Source organism: Siphateles boraxobius, unplaced genomic scaffold (genome assembly GCF_051911475.1).
Source record: "Siphateles boraxobius isolate OS27281-9 unplaced genomic scaffold, OSU_SipBor_1 5, whole genome shotgun sequence".
NCBI classification, from domain to species: Eukaryota; Metazoa; Chordata; class Actinopteri; order Cypriniformes; family Leuciscidae; genus Siphateles; species Siphateles boraxobius.
The window spans coordinates 15,726,035-15,747,411 of NW_027509141.1; the positions used below are offsets into that span (position 1 = coordinate 15,726,035).

The 21,377-nt window shown below is 39.2% G+C and overlaps 1 protein-coding gene across 3 annotated transcripts in view; it reads right to left on the minus strand.

Annotated features, from left to right (window-relative positions):
* Positions 1-21,377, minus strand: part of palm1a (paralemmin 1a) — a 78,962-nt gene that overhangs the window by 29,992 nt on the left and 27,593 nt on the right. For all 3 annotated transcript variants that reach the window (XM_077202907.1, XM_077202904.1, XM_077202906.1), the window contains exons 2-3: positions 13,922-13,967; positions 3,983-4,063 (exon numbers count right to left, since the gene is read on the minus strand). In XM_077202907.1, coding sequence (XP_077059022.1) covers positions 3,983-4,063; positions 13,922-13,967 — 127 coding nt within the window. The remainder of the gene's footprint in view (positions 1-3,982; positions 4,064-13,921; positions 13,968-21,377) is intronic.

Genomic DNA, 21,377 nt, shown 5'->3' on the forward strand with positions numbered 1-21,377 from the left:
TACACACATTTATCAAACACCCTCAATATAAGTATCCACATCCTTCTAAAGTAATATTTAACTCTTCCAGAAAATGCTTTACATTAAAACAGATTCAGATTGTTTTATTTAGTGCCATGTCAGCATCCAAGGCTATTTTCATAGCAAAAATTCGACATAAAACCAAAAATTCGATTTGACAATATGATCTGAGATTGTTCCGCCAAACTACTACTCACAACTTCTTTCTGTTTGTTTAGAGGATTTTTTAGTCTAAACATCCCCCTAATGTTTCAGACAGCAGTGAAACAGTGAGACTATGAACACATCTGAAGTGTGAAGCCTCGTGCACACTGAGACGATAATCGCACGTGCTTATCGACGACATTTAACGCCTTGTGACTAAACAAACGGTGCCAATGTGAGTATGCACACCGACGCGCAAAACGGCAGACGTAAAAGCGTAATTTAAAAAAAAACGCCTCGGGGGCGCTCAAGCCAAAAACGGTCTTGCCGAGCACACACTGATAGAAGAAGACGACTGTGGCGAGCAGGACGAGGCCAAGGCCCGTGAGAGAGCGGAATGGGGCCAGTGGTGTGATTACTGATGAGCGCTTTGATGAGACTACTGGTCTCTTTGGTGTCTGAACACAAAGAACTTTATGACAAACACCACAGCGACTACAAAAATGTCCATGTTTTGTTTGCCAGCTAAAAAAAGTGTGTGAATGGTAAATACAGGCTCTTTTCTTCTTCTGTGTGACAAGCGAGTGACAGAAGCGTAAAGTTGTGCAGTGCCACCTTGTGTACCGGGGTATTTCTGTTTTTCAATAAGTGGTAAAAAACACATTTAGGTCTTTATTTTACTACACTTTGTCTGTTTGCGTCTGTAGATTTCTCATAAATTAACCAAAAGTTGGCATTCTAAATCATCCCGCTGCTCCGCGATCGCGACCTGCACCCTGTCATCACATACACCGTTAGAAAGCTCTCTCTCTCTCCTGTACAATGCTGTCGGATCCAAATATGGTCATTTCCTTTTTATCAGCAACCAATCGTGAAAGTAAAAGGGGGGATTTAACTCTAAATGCGCAATCTCATTTTACAATATAAATCTTTAAACCCCGTTTTCTCAAAATTACTTTTCTCTCATACTCCAAGTCCGAAATCTCCACTTCAATACTCCAAGTCCGAAATCTCCACTTCAGTACCACCTATATACACCATACTTTCCAGTCTTATACCTAATTATATTATGAAGACATTTACAGAGGGATTTGTACATATATTATTCCTAGCCTGATTTATATAACATTTTATTCCAAAAATCATGGTGAAAAAAGAAATTTTAAGGCTATTGACAGTATATTCTGATTTACAGGATAACAAAAGTAGATATCCATAAATCCCTCTGTAAATTTCTCTGTAATGTGAACACAATGAAAAATTAAATTTTGAACCTGGCTTCATCCAATACTCAGATTTAGGCTTTTTTTAATATATGCAAATTAGTGCATATTTAATTAGATAATGCCTAATTTGCATATTTAAACATTAAATTACAGAAAACTTGTAATACATTTTTGTCTCATCTTAATGTAGGTAATCAACTGGGAAAGTTTCATAATGATATCGGCTAGTTAAAAATTTTACCCTATTCACCTGTAGTGTCTCGCCTTAAGTAAGCGGACGCGGTGCAACGCTAGGCAAAAGGGAAAAAAAGGCATGAGTCAGTGCGCGAGTCCCGCATTGAGTTCTTTTTCGCAGCTTATTGCACTTAATATCGTTCTGTGCCTTTTCTAATTCATGTTTCTTTATCGATTTAATGTGTCAATAAACTTAAAATAGTAGCTACTTCACTGTGCAAATATATTTACATCACACATTATGAATGAAATAGCTCTCATTTCATCACCATGAACGCTGCAGAGCATATGAGTGGGAAAAAAGTTTGCCTGTAATGAGTGGAAGCAAAACGCTGCAATACTACAAACAATAAACGCTCACTTCACAGAAACAAACAGCTCTGTCTTACACACATGCAAAACAGTCCCACGCATGCAACTGTGGTAAATTTATTCATCGCACAGCCAGATGTTTTCATAGCAAATGCGATATATGTGGCATTGTACAGCCCTGACATTAAAGAAGTAGTATTAGTATGATAGCATGCTATATTCCAAAAATATCCAAAGACATTAAAATGTCTATTCTAAACTACTGCATAAACAGAAATGGGGGGGGAAAGACCTCCAACAGTTTACAATCATGTACACCTGACCTGAGGGCCACAGAGACAATACACCATATATTTAGCAGAGTGAAGCATTTCCCTCTTCCCACAAACAGGATGTCTTATCACCCCCCATGGCAGATTCTCCTTCCTGTGTCTGACGGGGTGTTCTTGGCACAGACTGCACCAAATCACAGTGCTCCAGTCAACACTAATATCATCAGACAATCTTAAAATGCAGCACTTATAACAGGGATCCCTGCTCCAAGGGGTCCTTAGCCTGAAAAAGTTTGAAGACCGAGGGCATAAAGAATAATGGATCGAAGGGAAATCAAAGACTATGGAAATACATTTCTCTGGCACATAAAAAAACAATATACATTGTTAAATCATAATTATAACATTAAAAAGTCATAATAAAGAGATACATATGTGAAATGGTGAGATAAAAATCATAATTATGAAAAAAACCCGAAATGATGACATAAGACGAAATTATGACACAAAAGTAGAAAATTATGACAAAATCATAATTATGAATTTAACTTATGATGTAAAAAGTTGAAATTATTACATAAAGGTTTAAATTATGACCAATGCAACATTATGAGACTAACTCATAATTATGAGATACAAAAATGTAAATAAGATAAAAAGTAAATTTTACCAAAGTCATAATTCTCAATCTCATAATTTTGACTATTTATGTCATAACTTCAACTTTTTACGTCATTATAATGACTTTTTATCTCATAACTATGACTTAGTAGGTCATATTTTTTTTCTTACGTGCCAGCAATTGGCTTCTATAAAAGAGACATGGGTTAGAAGGAGTGAAACAGTTTAATGAAGCTGTAAACTGTCGCTTCATCTTCAATACTGTAGTAGGCCTTTGACTTGCCTTTTTATCTATTTATTTATTTTTCCAGATTAATGGGTGAAATAGTGGGTTACCTTTAGAATGGAACTCAATGCTGCATCATGGCATTGACACTATGGGAATGCTTCTGCATGACCGGTGTCTGAAGCACATGTGAAAAAATGCCCATCTTGATTGGTTGACATGAGGACAGGTGATGTAGCGTATCGTTTTTGTTTTATCGTAAGTTTTAGACAGTACGGCCAGCAAAAATGCTAAGTTAGGAGTTCACCTTTCTCATTGGCTTTCTCATTCCACACAGGGTGTAACATCGTCCAAGGCACTATCCTAGGGTGCATCCTTGCAAGATGTTTGTGTTGCGGCCACACATTCATAAGATTTAAACAGCCTGGACATGGATTCAATCCCAGGATCATATGTCCTTCTGGGTTGGTCTAGTCTTTCTGCTCAACAAATGTCTGTGGCACAACCTTGATCGGCAGGCATTTTCCCTCAGTGTGGTGGCGTTGGTATTAACTTTCCCATAGCGTCAAATCCATAACGCAGCGTCGAGTTACATATGTAATCCTGTTCCTTGAGAAGGGAACGAGATGCTGCCACACTGAGGATTCCGTGGCATCAGGGCACTTTTATGGTCTTGCTGACGCGCTACGCTACGTCACCTGTCCTCACGTCAGCCAATCAAGATTGCCCTGTTTTCACATGTACTTCAGACACTGGTCACGCAGAAGTGTTCCCATAGCGTCTAAGCCATGAGGCAGTGTCTCATTTCCTTCTCAGGAAACCAGGTTACATAACCTGAGAAAATGTTTAGCATTTAAATTACAGTTTTATATAAATATAAACTGCAGTCATGACAAATATGTTGGCCTCAGATATCAGTGTCTTACCTTGAGGTGCTGAAGCTGTCGTCGGTCATCCTCTAGTTGTCTTTTCTTATTCTCAATTTCTGTCTGTCTTTTCCTCCTTTCCTGTGAATAAAGAAATATCTGATATTAAGAGAAATACTGAGTTAATACACATCCAAAGCACTAGCATGATTTTGTACTGGTGTGTTGTTAAATCAAATGCTAACACAAACGACCAAATTCCTCTGGCGATTGCACTGTTCTTCAAAAGTTTTAAAACATTAGTTCTGTGAAAATAGTTTCCTTTTGGTGTTTAAGGTTGGCTAAAAAGGTTTTCTGAGGGATTCAATATTTTGTTGAAACCTATGCCATTGCTCTCAGACCAGAGAATGTGTGATAATGAGTGCTAACAATCTTCATATGTGAGAGAAAATTATCTGAGAACAAATGTGTTCATCAAACAGTGAGACCCCAACCAGCAGGGAGAGCATGTGCGTGATGAGATACATGTGTTTGCCGGAGTGATGAAATACTTAGTAGACTGTCCTCACTCAATGGCTGGTTGTTTAAGTGGTGTCCGCAAAATAATATAGTGTTCATAGACAATTGGAAAAGTTTTTGGGGCAGACCTGACCTGTTGAAAAGAGATGGTATTCATCCCTCCTGGGATGGTGCTGCTCTTCTCTTTAGTAATATGGCACATAGTCTTAGAGCTCAAACATGATGATTTGGGGCTCAGGTCAGGAAGCAGACAGACTGGCTAAACCGACCGTCTGCTAGCTGTCTCACGTCACTGAGGTCAGATAAATCCCTTCACATAGAGACTCTTTCACCTAGATTTCATCATATAGAGACTGTGTCTGTTCCTCGAATTAGATAATACAAAAAACTCCCAAACCCATTTGAGGGTAAATATTTAATTGATATTCAACAAATAAAAAATAGATATAATACAGATGAACAAATGATAAAGCTTGGATTGCTGAATATTCAATCCCTTACTTCAAAAGCACATATTGTTAATGATATGATTACAGATTATAACCTAGAAGTGTTGTGTTTGACAGAAACCTGGCTAAAACCAGACGATTACATTACTTTAAATGAGTCAACCCCCAAAATTACTTAAAAATAGGCCATGTCTGAAAGGAAAAGGGGGTGGTGTTGCTGTGATATATAGTAATATCTTCAGAATTACTGAGAAGTCTAGTTTAAAATATAATTGTTTTGAAGTGTTGGTGCTTAATGTAACACTATCTAGTGTAAATGATAAATCTCGCTTGACATTTGAGCTAGCTACGGTATACAGGCCACCAGGGCACCATACAGACTTCATCAAAGAATTTGCTGATTTTTTTATCTTCAGAGAGCAGCCAGAAACTGGAAGAAAACAAAACTAGACGTTTTTTGCATTTCATGGAAAGAGAGCACGCTTGCGTACAGAAAGGCCTTAAAACGTACTAGATCTGCTTATTTTTCGACTGTCTTTGAAAAAAACAAACACAACCCTTGGTATTTATTTGATACAGTGGATAAATTAACAAGAAATAAAGCTTCTACTTCTGAAGTTTCCAAAGAGCATAACAGTAATGACTTTATGAACTTCTTTACTTACAAGATTGATAATATTACAGTGAAAATTATAACTATGCAACCATCTACTACAGCACATCAGGCAGTGCAATTGTAGTGTCCCTGAGGAAAAATTACATTCATTCGTTGCAATAGGAGAGGAAGAATTGTCTAAATTCATTAAATCATCTAGATCAACAAAATGTATTTTTGACCCTATACCGTCTAAGCTATTGAAAGAGATGCTTCCAGAGGTCATAGATCCTCTTCTTAATATAATTAATTCATTGTTGTCACTAGGATATGTACCGAAAACTTTTAAGCTGTCTATTATTCTCACAACTATGTTCCTTTGTAGAAATAAATTAATCTGCGAGGATTTCCAGTAAGGATTTAGACCTTACCACAGTACTGAGACTGCTTTCATTAGAGTTACAAATGATTTGCTCTTATCATCCGATCGTGGTTGTATATCTCTGTTAGTGTTACTCGATCTTAGTGCTGGATTTTATACCATTGACTACAACATTATTTTAAATAGACTCGAAAATTATGTTGGCATTAGTGGAATTGCATTAGCATGGTTTAAATTATACTTATGTGACAGTTATCAGTTTGTAGCAGTAAATGAAGAGATGTCTTATCGATCACAAGTTCAGTATGGAGTACCACAAGGCTCAGTACTAGGACTGTTGTTGTTCACCCTGTACATGCTAACCTTGGGTGATATCATTAGGAAGCATGGGATTAGTTTTCACTGTTATGATGATGATACTCAGCTCTATATCTCTTCGCGTCCCGATGAAACATCCTTGCCAATTCAAGAAATTAACGGAATGCATAGCTGATATAGAAATTTGGATGACTAGTAATTTCCTATGGCTTAATTCTGAAAAAAAAAAGAGTTTCTAATGATTGGACTAAAAACCTCTGCATGCATGCACTAACCTAGAATACTGTCTAATAATTGATTGCTGCTGTGTCATGTCTATGTCGTTGGTTAGGAACCTGGGTGTGCTCTTTGACACCAATCTTTCATTTGAAAGATACATTTCTAGCATCTGTAAAACGCCATTCTTCCATCTTAAAAATATAACTAAATTCCAACATATGCTTTCAATGAAAAATACAGAACAATTAGTTAATACGTTCATGACCTCAAGGCTAGTTTATTGTAATGATATTATAGGTGGTTGCCCTGCATGCATAATAAACAAACTACAGCTGGTCCAAAAATCATCAGCTAGATTTCTTACTAGAACCAAGAAGTATGACCATATTAGCCCGGTTCTGTCAACACTGCATTGGCTCCCTATTAAACATTGTATACATTTTAAAATATTGCTGATTACTTACAAAGCACTAAATTGTTTAGCTCCCCAGTACTTGAGCGAGCTCTTAACACATTATAGTCCTTCACGTCTATTGCGATCTCAAAATTCTGGCCAGTTGATAATACCTAGAATATCAAAATCAACTGCCGGCGGTAGATCCTTTTGCTATTTAGCACCTAATCTCTCCCTAACATTGTCCGGGAAGCAGACACACTCTGTCAGTTTAAATCTAGACTAAAAACACATCTCTTTAACCTGGCATACACACAGAAAATTATACATTCCTATTATTCAAATCAGTTAAATGATTATTAGGCTGCATAAATTAGGTCAGTCGGAACTGGGAACACTACTTCCTATAACACCCGATGTACATCTACATCATAAGAAGAATGGCATCTACGCTAATGTTAGTCTTTTTGCTTATTCCGAGGTTTACTGTAATCAGCTGGATCCGAGCCGTATCCAGATCAGATGGAGGACCTGCTCCTAGACACGACCACAATGCATCCCTGCAGTGTCAGCAGAGTTTGTGTCAACTAGACTCTCCCGTGTGAAGGCCTCATCGACAAGACAGCCATCGGCACTGATCCTTAACAAACCCCTCTCACTACCAGTGTGATGACTCTGATCTTCAACCACATAGAACTGGATAATATTCTGAAAGTTCCAATCCAATCTGACTTATATAATGCTGCCTGAATTATAATCATACACTGTTCGTTCGTTGGTCAGAGGAGAACTGGCCCAACGACTGAGCCTGGTTTCTCCCAAGATTTTTTTCTCCATTCTGCCACCTGATGGAGTTTTGGTTCCTTTCCACTGTCGCCTTTTTCGCCTTGTTTCACCTTTATTGCCATTGGCTTTTGGCATGCTTAGTTGGGGACATTAAATTTAACATTAATTTAATATTCAACAATAAAATTGATCTGCCTGCATTGACACCATTATTTAAGAACTGAACTGAGCTGGACGATGACATCACGGGTTTTCTCCAGAGCGGCTATATATATATATATATATATATATATATATAAATGAACTAAATTAATAAATTTTTTACAACAAAAATTAAACATCACAGCTTACTTAAGCTGGACTGTGACACTATTTTCTTCTGGAAACAAACTTTGTTGCATTATTTTCCTGTTATCTCTGTAAAGCTGCTTTGAAACAATCTGTAGTATAAAAAAGCGCTAGGCTATATTAATAAATGTGACTTGACTTGACTTGTGATTCCAAGAACACAGGATGAGATGTTACTATCCTTTGTGCAAGCACTTCCAAGAGTTCATGAACAGTGAGCTTGATGAAATTTGGGGAGCGCATCGTGATATTTGGGGAGTGCATCGTCAGTAGTTTACCTTTGGTTCCTAGGGTGTTTCGGCCTTTCACACTATACACACTCCCCACAGGCGGCCAGCGACAGGGTGATCAATCCTACGCTTGCGTCCCATTCCCAATTAGTCATAGGAGTTGCCTTGTTGTTGATAGCCAACATCCCATGGGACTATGCATGGCAGGGGCATCCTCCTCCCTGAGTCAAGCATTGTTGACCGCATACCTCCTGGCCCTCTCCCTTCGGGGCCCAGCTGGGGTCTTTCCTCTTCATCCAGAGCCACTGACTGCTACCTTCTGCCACCTCCGATACAGCTCTGATTGCCGAACGCTGGCTCTGGCCCTTAATTCCCAGGTCTTTAAGCAGTCTGGTCATAGATGTTGCCACAAAACCTCTGCAGCCCACCTCCACTGGTCGGACTACTGTGTTCCAACCTCCAAACAGCAAGTATAGCGTCCTTGGGTGAGGCTTGTTTTACACCCTGTGAGAATATGCCTGAGGTTGGCTGGCATGGAACAGAGGGCACAGTCCGGATCTTCACAATACCATTGGTGAAGATTAACTGGTGTTGGAAGGACGTCATACGTTGCTCTGATGGAAAAGCTCAACCGCCTTGCTTCCATGGCCCACAGATCCTTACAGCTAATCTTCCTCTTCTCCACACTGTCCCATCGAGTCCACTGTCCCTGTTTGGCAAGAGAGACTGCCTTAGCCCACCTTGCAGCCTCCTCCTGATGGCGTACCTCCTGCACTACCATCTGCCGCTGCTCTGTTGCAGTGGCCTTACTCCAAACAGCACGGCTAGTTAACCCAAGGCCTCCTCTCCCTTGCTGAACATGACCCACTACTGTTGCCTCCTGGACTGCTTTTCCTGGCCTCCATTTACGCCCAGTTGCCAAGGTCGGTGTATTGTTACTCACCACTGGGTCTCGAGATTCATTCAGTGTCATCTGGAGCCTGTTTTTTTGCACACTTGAATTCCTCTGTTAGACTGGTGAGGGGCAGCTTGAGGACACCATCTCCATAGAGGCCTTTGGAGGTTAGGCATTGTGGAACACCGAGCCACTTCTTTAAGTAGCCTGTGACTCCTCTTTCGATCTTCTCAACTATTGAGATTGGAAACTCATACACTACTAGGGGCCACAACACCCAGGGTAGGAGACCAAACTGCAGACAGCAGGCCTTTAACTTTCCAGGTAGCTGGGTGTTGTCGATGGACTGTAGGCTACTACTGATGTCTTTGCGCAGCTGTTACACCTGGTCTTTGTCCTTAAGGTTTGCATCGTACCACCTTCCAAGGCTTTTTACTGGCTGCTCAGACACTGTTGGGATTTGGTCATCTCAGATGAAGAATTTCAGGTCAGAGAATACTCCCTTCACAATCGAGATGCTGCGTGATTTAGATGGTTTAATCTTCATGCGGGCCCAGCTGATGTTCTCCTCGAGTTTTCTGAGCAGTCTCCAGGTGCATGGAACAGTGGTGGTCAATGTTGTAATGTCGTCCATGTAGGCTCTAAGTGGAGGGAGACAGAAGCCCGAGTCGACTCGCTGTCCACTAGCAACCCATTTTGAGGATCTGATGATAACCTCCATTGCCATTATAAATGCTAACGGAGAAATTGTACATCCCACCATTATACCTACATTCAGGCATTGCCATGAGGTGGTGAACTCTGAGGTGGTGAAACAGAACTGCAGATCCTGGAAGTACGCCTTCACCAGGTTTGTGATGGTGTCCGGTATGTGGAAAAATCTGAAGGCATACCACAGGAGTTCATGGGGCACAGAACCAAATGCATTGGCGGGGTCGAGGGAAACTACATGGACGTCCCTTTTCTCCACTTTGGCCATTTGGATCTGGTGCCAGATCATGCTGGAATGTTCCAAGCAGCCAGAGAACCCTGATATTCCTGCCTTCTGTACAGATGTATCGACATACACATTCCTTTGCAGGAACACGGCCATCCTCTGGGCAATGACCCTAAAGAAGATTTTACCCTCGGCATTCAGTAAGGAATTGGGCGGAATTGGCTGATGCTCACTGCATCCTTCTCCTTAGGGATCAGGACTCCGTCTGCCCTACACCACACTTTGGGTATTATCTTCTTTTGCCACGCCGTTCTCATAAGCCTTCAGAGGAACCTCAGGACGCATGGTGCGTTCTTATACACTTTGTACGGGACTCCATTTGGCCCCGGGGCTGATGCTGATCTTGCCCGTAGAACTATGTTTTCCACCTCTTTCCATGTCGGAGGGCTGGTCTCAATATGATGTTCCGGGGGTTCAATGGGTGGAATATCTGATGGGATGGCCAGATGTTCATGTCGCTTTAAGTCAAAGTTTGTTATTCTCAGGTGGTCCTCTAGGTCTTTCTTTGTTGTTTTTAGAGCTCCACTTTTTTCCTTCGTGAAGAGACTTTTAATGAACTTGAAGGGATCTTTATAGAATCGAGTTCTAGTTTGCTCTTTCTTCCTTTCCGTAGGTTCTCTGCTCTACGGAGGGATGCCAACAGGGTTTTAATGTCAGCCTGAAGTGCCTCTATGCCCTCCTTTTCCACCTCCGAGCCCTTCTTCCACTGTTTCTTAAGCTGTCTCCTTTCTTGAACGAGGCACTTGAGTTCTTGTTGCCTCCTGGAAACTGGTGGGGTTGGAACCTTTGTCCCGCCTTTTGCCTCTTGCACTCCAAAACTTTATACCCCGTACTCATAAATGATGTCCCCCATCCTTTCCAACTTCTTCTCCACTGTGCCTCGAAGTTTTTCGAGGATCAAGGTAAGGTCAGTATTCAGTTTCCCACAAATTCTTGTCACTGGCACCAGGCCACTTCACATACAGTCTCCTCTCGACTGCAGGTCTGGGAGGCTGGGTGAGTTCCACACCTGTTGTTGGTTCCACCTCAGTTGTTACTTCGGTGCTTGAGTTTACATCCTCCATGACAGTGGTACTGATGCACTGTAAACTATGGTTTGCGTCCAGTTGCTGTGCTTCATTCGACTGATTTGATCGCTTTCGCAGAAAGTGATCAATGCGATGCCTCTGTCTCTGTATACCCAAACACCCCTTCTTCCCCTGGTGGATCCTCAACCCATGGTGTGATGTAACTTTCCTCCAACCACAGACACATACATGCATCTGTTTGTGGACCTCTGGAACTTGTGACAGTTGCTGTGGTGTTCTCTTGTGCTGTGCTCTCATTACTCATAGTCGTTTCCAGTCCTGTCGTTATCATGTTGTCAGTCAATGAGTCATCTTTCGCCCCCGCTCTCGCAGACTCTAGGGGTATTCTCGTATGTTGCCTTTCTGTAGCTAAAGCGGGTGTTTCCAACATACTGCGAAGAATGGGAAATTCCCAATTAATCATAGGAGTTGCCTTGTTGTTGATAGCCAACATCCCATGGGACTATGCATGCTATGCGTGAAGTGTGTGTGAAGTGTGCACACGTGTGAGGACTAAGAAATTTGCATGGATTAACAGATTGAACTATTACAGTCCTCTTTTTTTCTAAGAAAAGAATATAGAACATTACAAATTAAATAAAATAAACAATCAATCAATAAATAAAGATTTATATTATCATAATAAAATATTTAAGTTCACTTAAAACATGATTCTATCATTAAAGTAACACCAGGTAACTTTTGCTCTCGGGGTCCCCCTACAGTTGGGAAACAGTATTGTCCTCTAATACTGTCGTAAACTCTGTCATCGTGCATTTGTTGACAACCATGATAGCCCTGAACACTGTAGGAGGAGGTCACATGCAGGTGTTCTGCTTGCGTCGCATGTGAAATGTCTTCATCCCAGGTACAGTGGCATATATTTCAGCATGTCATATGAATATAATTTCATGGGTTTTATTTTTTTTCTAACGACAAATGATCGCGATGATCACGTTTACAAGCCAGTGTCATTATAGTAGCCAGTCTATTGGTTACCGTTTTACTGAATCTATGATACTTCAATGCAATGTTTGAGTGGTAGATAATAACCACATATCGTCAATATTATAATATCAAGCTACCATAAATAAATCTGCAAATTTTACAAATCGATTTGCATTATAGCTTGAGGCAAGACAAATAATCATTACCTGATTCATGAAGATAAACGGAGGATAAGATAGCTTCCGTAACATAGTCAGGCAGACAAAAAAACACCCCAGACTACGGGGTGTCATTGGTTGTTGCGTTAAATGTTACCCAGATACAATAGTGCTATTTTCTGATTGGCTAACAACACCAGACGAACAACACCAGAGGAGACGCGCTTGAATTCATGCCTGTTCCACAGTGAGAGCGGCTTGGCCAGAGTTTGGGCGCTGCGGCATATTAAATATATTACAAATAGTTTTTCAGCGTGAGAAATTCAATGTGTGGCGGGAGAGCGTGACAAAAGACCGAAATGAGTGACTGTCACGCTCAATGCGTGACACTTGACAGCCCTGCGATTTTAAGGAAGTGGGGGTGGTGGTGGAAGTGACGTATATGCCGTAAAGCAGTCGAGTTTTGTAGTTCTCTTTGTTCGCCGGTTACTACCCGAAACCCGAAGTTTAAAAGTACGATTAAAAACGCTACAGACCCCGTCAGGGTATGGCAAACGTGTCATTCAACCTATTGTAAGTCGATGTACCATCACAAGAGACTTGGAAATATATTATGAAGGTTGAAAAGTTACCTGGTGTTACTTTAAACAGACAAATATAAGACATCTGATTTAAGTACAGTAAATCTGAATATGAAGGGAACTGTGTTATTTTCTGGGTATGCAGTTTTCAACGACTATCATATTGAAGTTCAAATTGCTATCGTAATTCTCAAAAGAAAGAACTTAATTGTTATTTTTTTAACTCTATATGAGATAATGTGTCTCTTGTCAGCTAAAACCAATCTTATTTGGTCATCAACTTTTAAAGATTAAATTAGTGCTTAAATGAGATCAAATGTGCTAGACCAACACTTAAAGACACAGTATATACATTTCATCACTCGAGGTCAATTTTTCAAAACAATAACAAAGGCATACCAGGCATGTGTTATGAAGCAGGGCGGTTCTGAGAGCCTGGGATATTTTACATTGCTGTTTTTATTATGCTTATATGCTGCAGTCGGCCGCTCCGTTCGCTTTGTTGTTTATGCATATTTTATGATTAAAGTTACTGTTAATGTTACGTTTAACATTCGCCTGCTTCCCTGAAATTAAACTTTGTTTCAGTAATATTTGATCACTTAAATTCACATTATTTTATTTTCTAATAAAACAGCTGCAAGTTAAAAACTATCAAACTATAAAACTATCCAAACATTTGCTCACAAGTCTTATAAAATGCATAATATATTGAAGCTTCTTTAGTGTTTCAATGGTTTCTACATAAGTAAAACGGAAATAGGGAGTAACGCAGATATGATGTCATTGAAAGGCGGCATGACGACACGCCCATTACATTGGTTAAAATAGCTGATTTCTCTGGATTTAAACATTGTTGGTAAAATTTGGGATAATGTATGTACACAAGTCAACAAAATATATAACATAGTTTTAGTGTTTTTTGGATAATTTAATCCAAAAATCTTACATATTGTGCATTTAATGGCATTTTAGACATGGTCGGACCAATTGTTTGTAAGCCACATACTGTATGTAAAAATCTCTGACCCAGTTTCAGATTTGTGAAATGGGTTCAGTAGGTGGGTTTATTAGGACTGCCACGGGAACGTGGTGTGTGAGAAACTGACTTACTGCAATTGCCTGGATCCGTTCCTGCTGTGAGCCTGATTCTGACATCCTGAAAGACAGAGAAAATATATTAGTCTGGTAGATACAACAACGGTCCCAAAAATAGGACAGATTTGCTTCCTCTTGGTAATTTGACTCTCTTAGCTATTTTAGTGAATTCAGAAGACTGAGTGTAAAATTACATAATTGCCGCCTTCACATAGGTATATTGTATATATACTGTTTATGAGATGATCATACCCACACAACACATAACCACAATGTTGTAATAACCATTGGGGAATTTTCCTAGAGCCCTGACTTTGAAGTGTTAATTAAGAATCATGATGAAGCATATTGTTATTGATTATTAAAATTAAAAAATGAATAGATAGATAGATAGATAGATAGATAGATAGATAGATAGATAGATAGATGGATAGATGGATAGATAGATAGATAGATAGATAGATAGATAGATAGATAGATAGATAGATAGATAGATAGATAGGTAGATAAAATCTGTTAAAGGTATCAAAAATAATAAAGAATGCCAAGATGCAGCTTACCCACAATGCAAGAAGGGAAAAGTTTGAAAAACGATTCTGTAGCTTTCTGAGATTTGATTCATGCTGAGTTTGTTTGAGCAAGAGAAGAAAATAGTCAGCATTGGAGTGAAACTGCAACAATTTCTTTGTAAGGTTTGTGCAATTGTTTCCATGAAGAGCATAAAATGGCTGAAGAAACGTATTAACGTTGACCACATCCTCATGTGGGAGAGATTGCTGTAGACAAATGGCAGTGTGAAGAAATTACAAATGAAATCGGTTTTCCAATCAGGAGCATCCTCATTCAACTCACTCCCTCATTTATTGTCAAAACACACACATTTCCTTGTTCATTCGCTAAAAGCCCAACCTAAAAGGTTTTCAAAACAGTAAAATGGACCCCTGCTGTCAGCCCCTTCTGTTGAAGGACACAGCTGTGGCGGAGGCTCCTATGCCATCAGGGAAAAGAAGAATGTGAAGGTTGTTCTCTGACCTTTTTCTATGTACACAAAAGGCCTATTTCTCTCAAATATTGTTCACAAATCTGTCTAAATCTTTGTTAGTGAGCTTTTCTCCTTTGCAGATATAATCCATACATATCAAGCATATCCAAGCATATCCAAGCATATGTGCCTTAGGCTGGCCACAATAAAAGGCCACTCTAAAATGTGCAGTTTTATCACACAGCACAGATGTCGCAAGTTTTGAGTGAGCGTGCAATTGGCATGCTGACTGCAGGAATGTCCATCAGAGCTGTTGCCCATGAATTGAATGTTCATTTCTCTACCATAAGCCGTCTCAAAAGGCGTTTCAGAGAATTTGGCAGTACATCCAACCGGCATCACAACCGCAGACCACGTGTAACCACACCAGCCTAGGACCTCCACATCCAGCATCTTCACCTCCAAGATCGTCTGAGACCAGTCACCCGGACAGCTGCTGCAACAATCGGTTTGCATAACTAAAGAATTTCTGCACAAACTGTCAGACACCATCTCAGTGAAGCTCATCTGCATGCTCGTCGTCCTCATCGGGGTCTCAACCTGACTGCAGTTCGTTGTCGTAACCGACCTGAGTGGGCAAATGCTCACATTCGATGGTGTCTGGCACTTTGGAGAGGTGCTCTCTTCACGGATGAATCACGGTTTTCACTGTAGCCCCCCAAATACAGTAAATCTGCACATTTAAAGTGGCCTTTTGTTGTGGCCAGCATAAGGCACACCTGTGCAATAATCATGCTGTCTAATCAGCATCTTGATATGCCACACGTGTGAGGTGGATGGATTATCTTGGCAAATGAGAAGTGCTCGCTAACACAGATTTAGACAGATTTGTGAACAATATTTTGAGAGAAATAGACCTTTTGTGTACATTGAAAAAGTCTTAGATCTTTGAGTTCAGCTCATGAAAAATGGGGGCTTTGATCAAAGTATTGCGTTTATAATTTTGTTCAGTATAAATCTCAAATATGCAAACCATCATTATTATATGATTGGAAATATAATATCTGGCAGGATATTCAACAGGAAGGAAAACAGGAGAAAAATCCTATAGACTAGTAATGGGAAGTCCAATTATTTTCCACAAACTGGTGCTTTTGGACAGTTAGTTTCAATGAACCGGTTCAGAAAAACGATTCACCAGTTAATATACTCAGTCATGCAAAGATGTCACGTATATGCAATTATATTATTAAATAATGATGTGAAACACAGATGTTTTATGTCTAAAGCATGTCTAAAGCATGAAGTGAATAAACTAGTCTTAATCAATTCACCTCTTTATAAACCATTTCACCCACTCATTCAAGTCAACTGCTAGTTTTTGCATGCTCATATCATATCATTGGTTCTTCGCGGAGATGTCTGAGTCTGAACTGCTTCCTCAGTTCAGTGTACTAGTGACTCGAGTAATGTTGTAACCATTAATCGATCCTTGACTCAAGAGAGAACTGTTATCAGTGTACTGCTGTTGACTAGAGAACAACTGGCATCGGAAACTGTTATATTTCCAATACGTTTTATTTATTATACTTTATGCTTTACAGCAAAAGACATTAGAAACATACACCCCCCCCCCCCTCCCTCTATGGCAGACAGTTATCAGCATGTCGGATATGTCCAATAGACTGTACTCATTTCAGTGTACTGTTAGACTAACTGAAACACTGAATGAGTTGGCAAAAACTGGCATCATAGGATATTCTAGGAATTGGCTCGTTTTGAATTGGAGTGACTGTCAGGCACGTCCAAAAGTGAGTGTTGATTGAGAAACTAGATCTGTGCTGACTCAAGCCATGAGTTGTTTCAGAAGGTTGGTGAAGTGGTACTTCTAGTTCTCTAAAAAGAACCGGATCAAAGGAAAGATTTATTCGCGAACTGGAAATCACTATAGACTTATATTTAAGGAGAATCCTGAGGCATATCTATGGAGCAGAATAACAGAGACGAGTTGGGCCGCATGATTAATCGAAATTAAACCGGAATCGCAATATGTCTTAGTGCAATAATCTAATCGCAAAGGCTGTGATTTGAATTAGATAAATATGCGCTGCCTGTTTCAGAGTGAAGCATGGCGCTGTTTTCTTACACATGAGTGGCCCATTATCTGATGTTTGCAGCATCTCAGAGCGGCTTGGTTTGCAATAAATGCAAAAGTTTGGGTCGATTTAATGTGCATTTGGGAACAAGGCAACCATCTTCCAAAACTTGTAAAGAGAAGTACTCTTTAACAAAAGAAAAACTTTAGGGGCTTTATATTATAGATATTATTGTTGTAGTTGTTTTGTAGCCATATTAACATATGTATATTCACAAAATTTTGGCCAAATTGTGCAGCTCTACAAACCACAGCAAACGGGGATTTTTTTATTGCATTATTTATAAGAAAAATCACAACTAGTTTTTTTCCCCAAATCGTGCAGCCCTAATTGAGAGTGAGGTCTTTTGATTTGGACAAGTAAACGACTACCCAGAACTACCTGGCAACACTCCCAGAAAACCCTAGCAAATCAACAGCAACATGCTTACAAACATTCAGAACACCTCAGCGACCACCAACACCCTGGTATCCACCAAAAACACCCTAAAATTGTGGCAAACCATTCACATTTTTTACATAAAATATAAAAATGTAGCTGTCTTCCCTTCTTTATCATTATCTAAAATTGGTATAGCATAAGTGTCATGGTTTGGTGGCTGTAATAAAGTGCACGATAAAGGTGAAACTCAAGAAGAATTTTAATATGATACTCTACATAACAAACAGAAGAAAATCAAGGAGAATATACACATAGAACTTAAACAATATAGGACCAAAAAATAGGAAGAAACTGAGGGCTTAAATACAAGGGCAAACAAAGGAGCTAATGAGATAATAAACAAGACACACCTGAACAGAATACTCAAATCAATCAGAAACCATGGAGACGAACAGGCAGGGAACAGATGAAGACAGAACTAATTAACAAACTTGAAAGCTGACCTCGAAACAGACAGAACAAAAAAACAGACCAAAGATGAACTCAAAACATGACAATAAGGTATTTTAATGGGGATATTTTTGTGTGTGCATGTGATTTCAGAAGTGTGTGTGTGTTCTGCTTGACTTCTGCATTGATCAGAAATGATTACTCAGCACAATTCGCATCCAGACAGACTGATGATACACTGTACAAAACACTGCAGTTCTCCATCCACCTGATAACACACTCCAGCATTAAGGCGAGACACGGCAGGCCAGGGCCGGCCCGAGGCATAAGCGAACTAAGCGGCTGCTTGTTTTAAGAAGTTTCAAAGAGTTAGTAAAATAGTAAAGTAAAAGTTAAAACTGTTTTATTTAAGTAGGCATCTATTTTTTAAGTATTTATTTTGTATTAATACATAACTTCACTGTATTCATTTATAATGTATCATTATTGCATGACATTTGCAGGGGTGTGAAGTAACGAATTACAAATACTTACGTTACTGTAATTAAGTAGTTTTTTTCAGAAATTGTACTTTTTTGAGTAGTTTAAAAATTGTGTAATTTTACTTTTACTTGAGTAGGCTACATATTAAGTGATGTATCGGTACTTTTTCTCCCCTATTTTCCTTCTGTTTGTGGTTACTCCTTACATGCTTGTTTAAATTTTATTTTATTTTTATCCATCAACGTGATTTGATCGAGTAATCGATCTCGTGACTGTCATCAAATCAAATTAAGCATAGAAAACTTTAACCGCCTATTCCTGCTGTTACTCGTGACTGCTGTGGAAGTGCATTCTTCACGCATTATTTCAATCCAGATATCAGCGTCTTCCTCTAATATGCTAAGGTACATTTCTGCTAAATATAATATTTATATAGGCTGGCCTGTCTACAGGGCCTAACATTTGGTCTGAGGTTGGGGGTAGGCTATTGTGTGACAAGTTCATAATGCGGTGAATTCCCGCTCCCATTTACTTCACAATCGCATTATAGAGAGACGCGCGTCACGATCTGTGCACTGCCGCGTCTAGCGCTCGCCATGCCGCCAGATTCAGAATCAGTGCACTCTATGAACCATGGCGTTAACTTGAACTGCATTTCTGTCAGTGCATGACTACAGCTCGTTAATAAACAACGGTTTTTGATTGATCCATTATACAATCCGTCTTCATTTGGCAAGTGCACTTGCGCAAAAACATTTTTCATGTTCAACTTTTGTTTTTTTGTGTGTGGATGCTGCTGATAAAACAGCTTCGCCGAGACTACAAAGAGATATGCATTTGTGTGTGTGTGTGTGTGTGTTTGTTTGTTTCTTTTGTAAAAGTTTTCTGGATATAACTTCCCTATTTAATGCACAATTTTCCTTACAAATTATATTATCAGCATTACAATGTGTGTAAATGTAGCCGTGTAAAATGTAAGGGATGATGCCACCCTTCTAGACCAATGTGCATTTACGTTTAAATTGTAACATATTTATGGAATTAAAGTGTGTAATTAGTGTTAGCTTTAGCCTTTATCAGTGCATTAGCCTATGTGAGGTAATCCAACGCTATCTCGCAACCAATTCGTACGAATTTGTACAAGTGATTAAAAAGTGGCTAATTCGTAAGACCTCACTCATACGAATTTGTACGATTTGTCTGAACCCACATGATGGGTAGGTTTAGGGGCGGGGTCAGGGGTAGGTCATTCGTACAAATTCATACGAATTGGCCAACTTGTAAAATATGTACGATTTAGCAAAAATCGTACTAATTCGAACGAGTGAGGTCGTATGAATTCGTACGAATTAGCCACCTCGTAAAATTCGTACGAATTGCCGTGAGATCGGGCTGGGCTGTTTGGTAAAGTAAATAATATTTAGTAATATTATCATAATTTCCCAATTTTCATTTGATGTTATGCATTGTAATAATTGTATCAACATATTTTATTAGAATGCCAAGGAAAGAAAGAATAGAAACAAAAAAAATCAAGAAGTAATAATTTTCTTTTTATTTAGTGCCCTTTTTGGTCCCTCCGCCCCTGCCCCTGAGGAGGTCTGTGCACGCCACTGAGTTGCACCTATATACACCAAACTTTCCAGTCTTGTACCTAGTTATATTATGAAGACATTTACAGAGGGTTCTGTGAATATATTATTCCTAGCCTGATTTATATAACATTTTATTCCAAAAAACATTGCGAAAATAATTTTCTAAAAAGGCTATTGGCAGTGTATTCTGATTTACAGGATAACAAAAGTAGATATCCATAAATCCCTCTGTAATTCTTTCCCCATCTATTTATTATGTGAACAAAATGAAAAAATAATTTTGAACCTGGCTTTATCCAGTACTCCGATTTCGTTTTTTAAAATAGGTGCAAATTAGTGCATATTTAATTAGATAATGCCTCATTTGCATATTTAAACATTAAATTACAGAAAACTTGTAATACATTTTTTTCTCATCTTAATGTAGGTAATCAACTGGCAAAGTTTCATGGTGGTATCTGCTAGTTAAAAAAATTATCCTATTCACCTGTAGTGTCTCGCCTTAAGCAAAACAACTAAACAGATCTATATGGACACAAATATTTAATGTTCCTCTTTGATTTTAACATCTTTAAATAATAGCATCTCATGAAATCCCTCACCATAAATAAGTCATACTCACGAAACTAACAAACACCCATTATATTTAATGAAGCCAGGTGCACTGCAAGCAATCTATAGTTGTGTTGTGTTATGCAAAATAATTGGCCAATTTGAGATTATTGTACCAGACTGGCAGATGACAAAATTGTTTTCAACATTTTAGTCAATTGACTAGATATTGCATAAATTCGTGTTTTTGTTTGCTTTCAACTGTTACGTGTCATTTGCAACCAATACTGAAGAAAATAATTCCTCACTTGCAGCACAAATGAAGTGCGAAAGCAATAGCTAAATTGGGAATAGCATTACTTAGTGAGAGTAGTATGCTAGTATGCTATTCCAATGACTGTTTTCAAACAGGTTTCCCAAACACTCCCCTTGACAAGCTAGCCTGGTTAAAACCAGACCATTCTCAGTTGTAACTGAGTTAGGGTCTGGCAAAGCTTCATAGACAAATCATTTCCAAAGTGGCGTCACCAACGGACGTAGCTCAAATGCCTCTGGGCGCAATTGGATAGACCTAAAACCAATCAGAGCGATGAAGGAGATGATGTATGCAGGGCGACGTTATAGAACAACGTTTGAATACGAGCAGACACTACTTGCTCTACATTTATTTAAAATTAACAGCAAGACAACTGGAAGTGAATGTGCTTTCCATTAAATAAATCACACACAGTAAACAAAAACTTAACAAAAAAAAACTTTGCAATGAACTTTGCAATTTAGACGTGCAAACTGGGTGCCGGTGTGGTGAGACGTACATGCTCGGGCAGATTAGGCTTGAATTCGTTCATCCTCGGATGCTGCGCCGCGCTCGC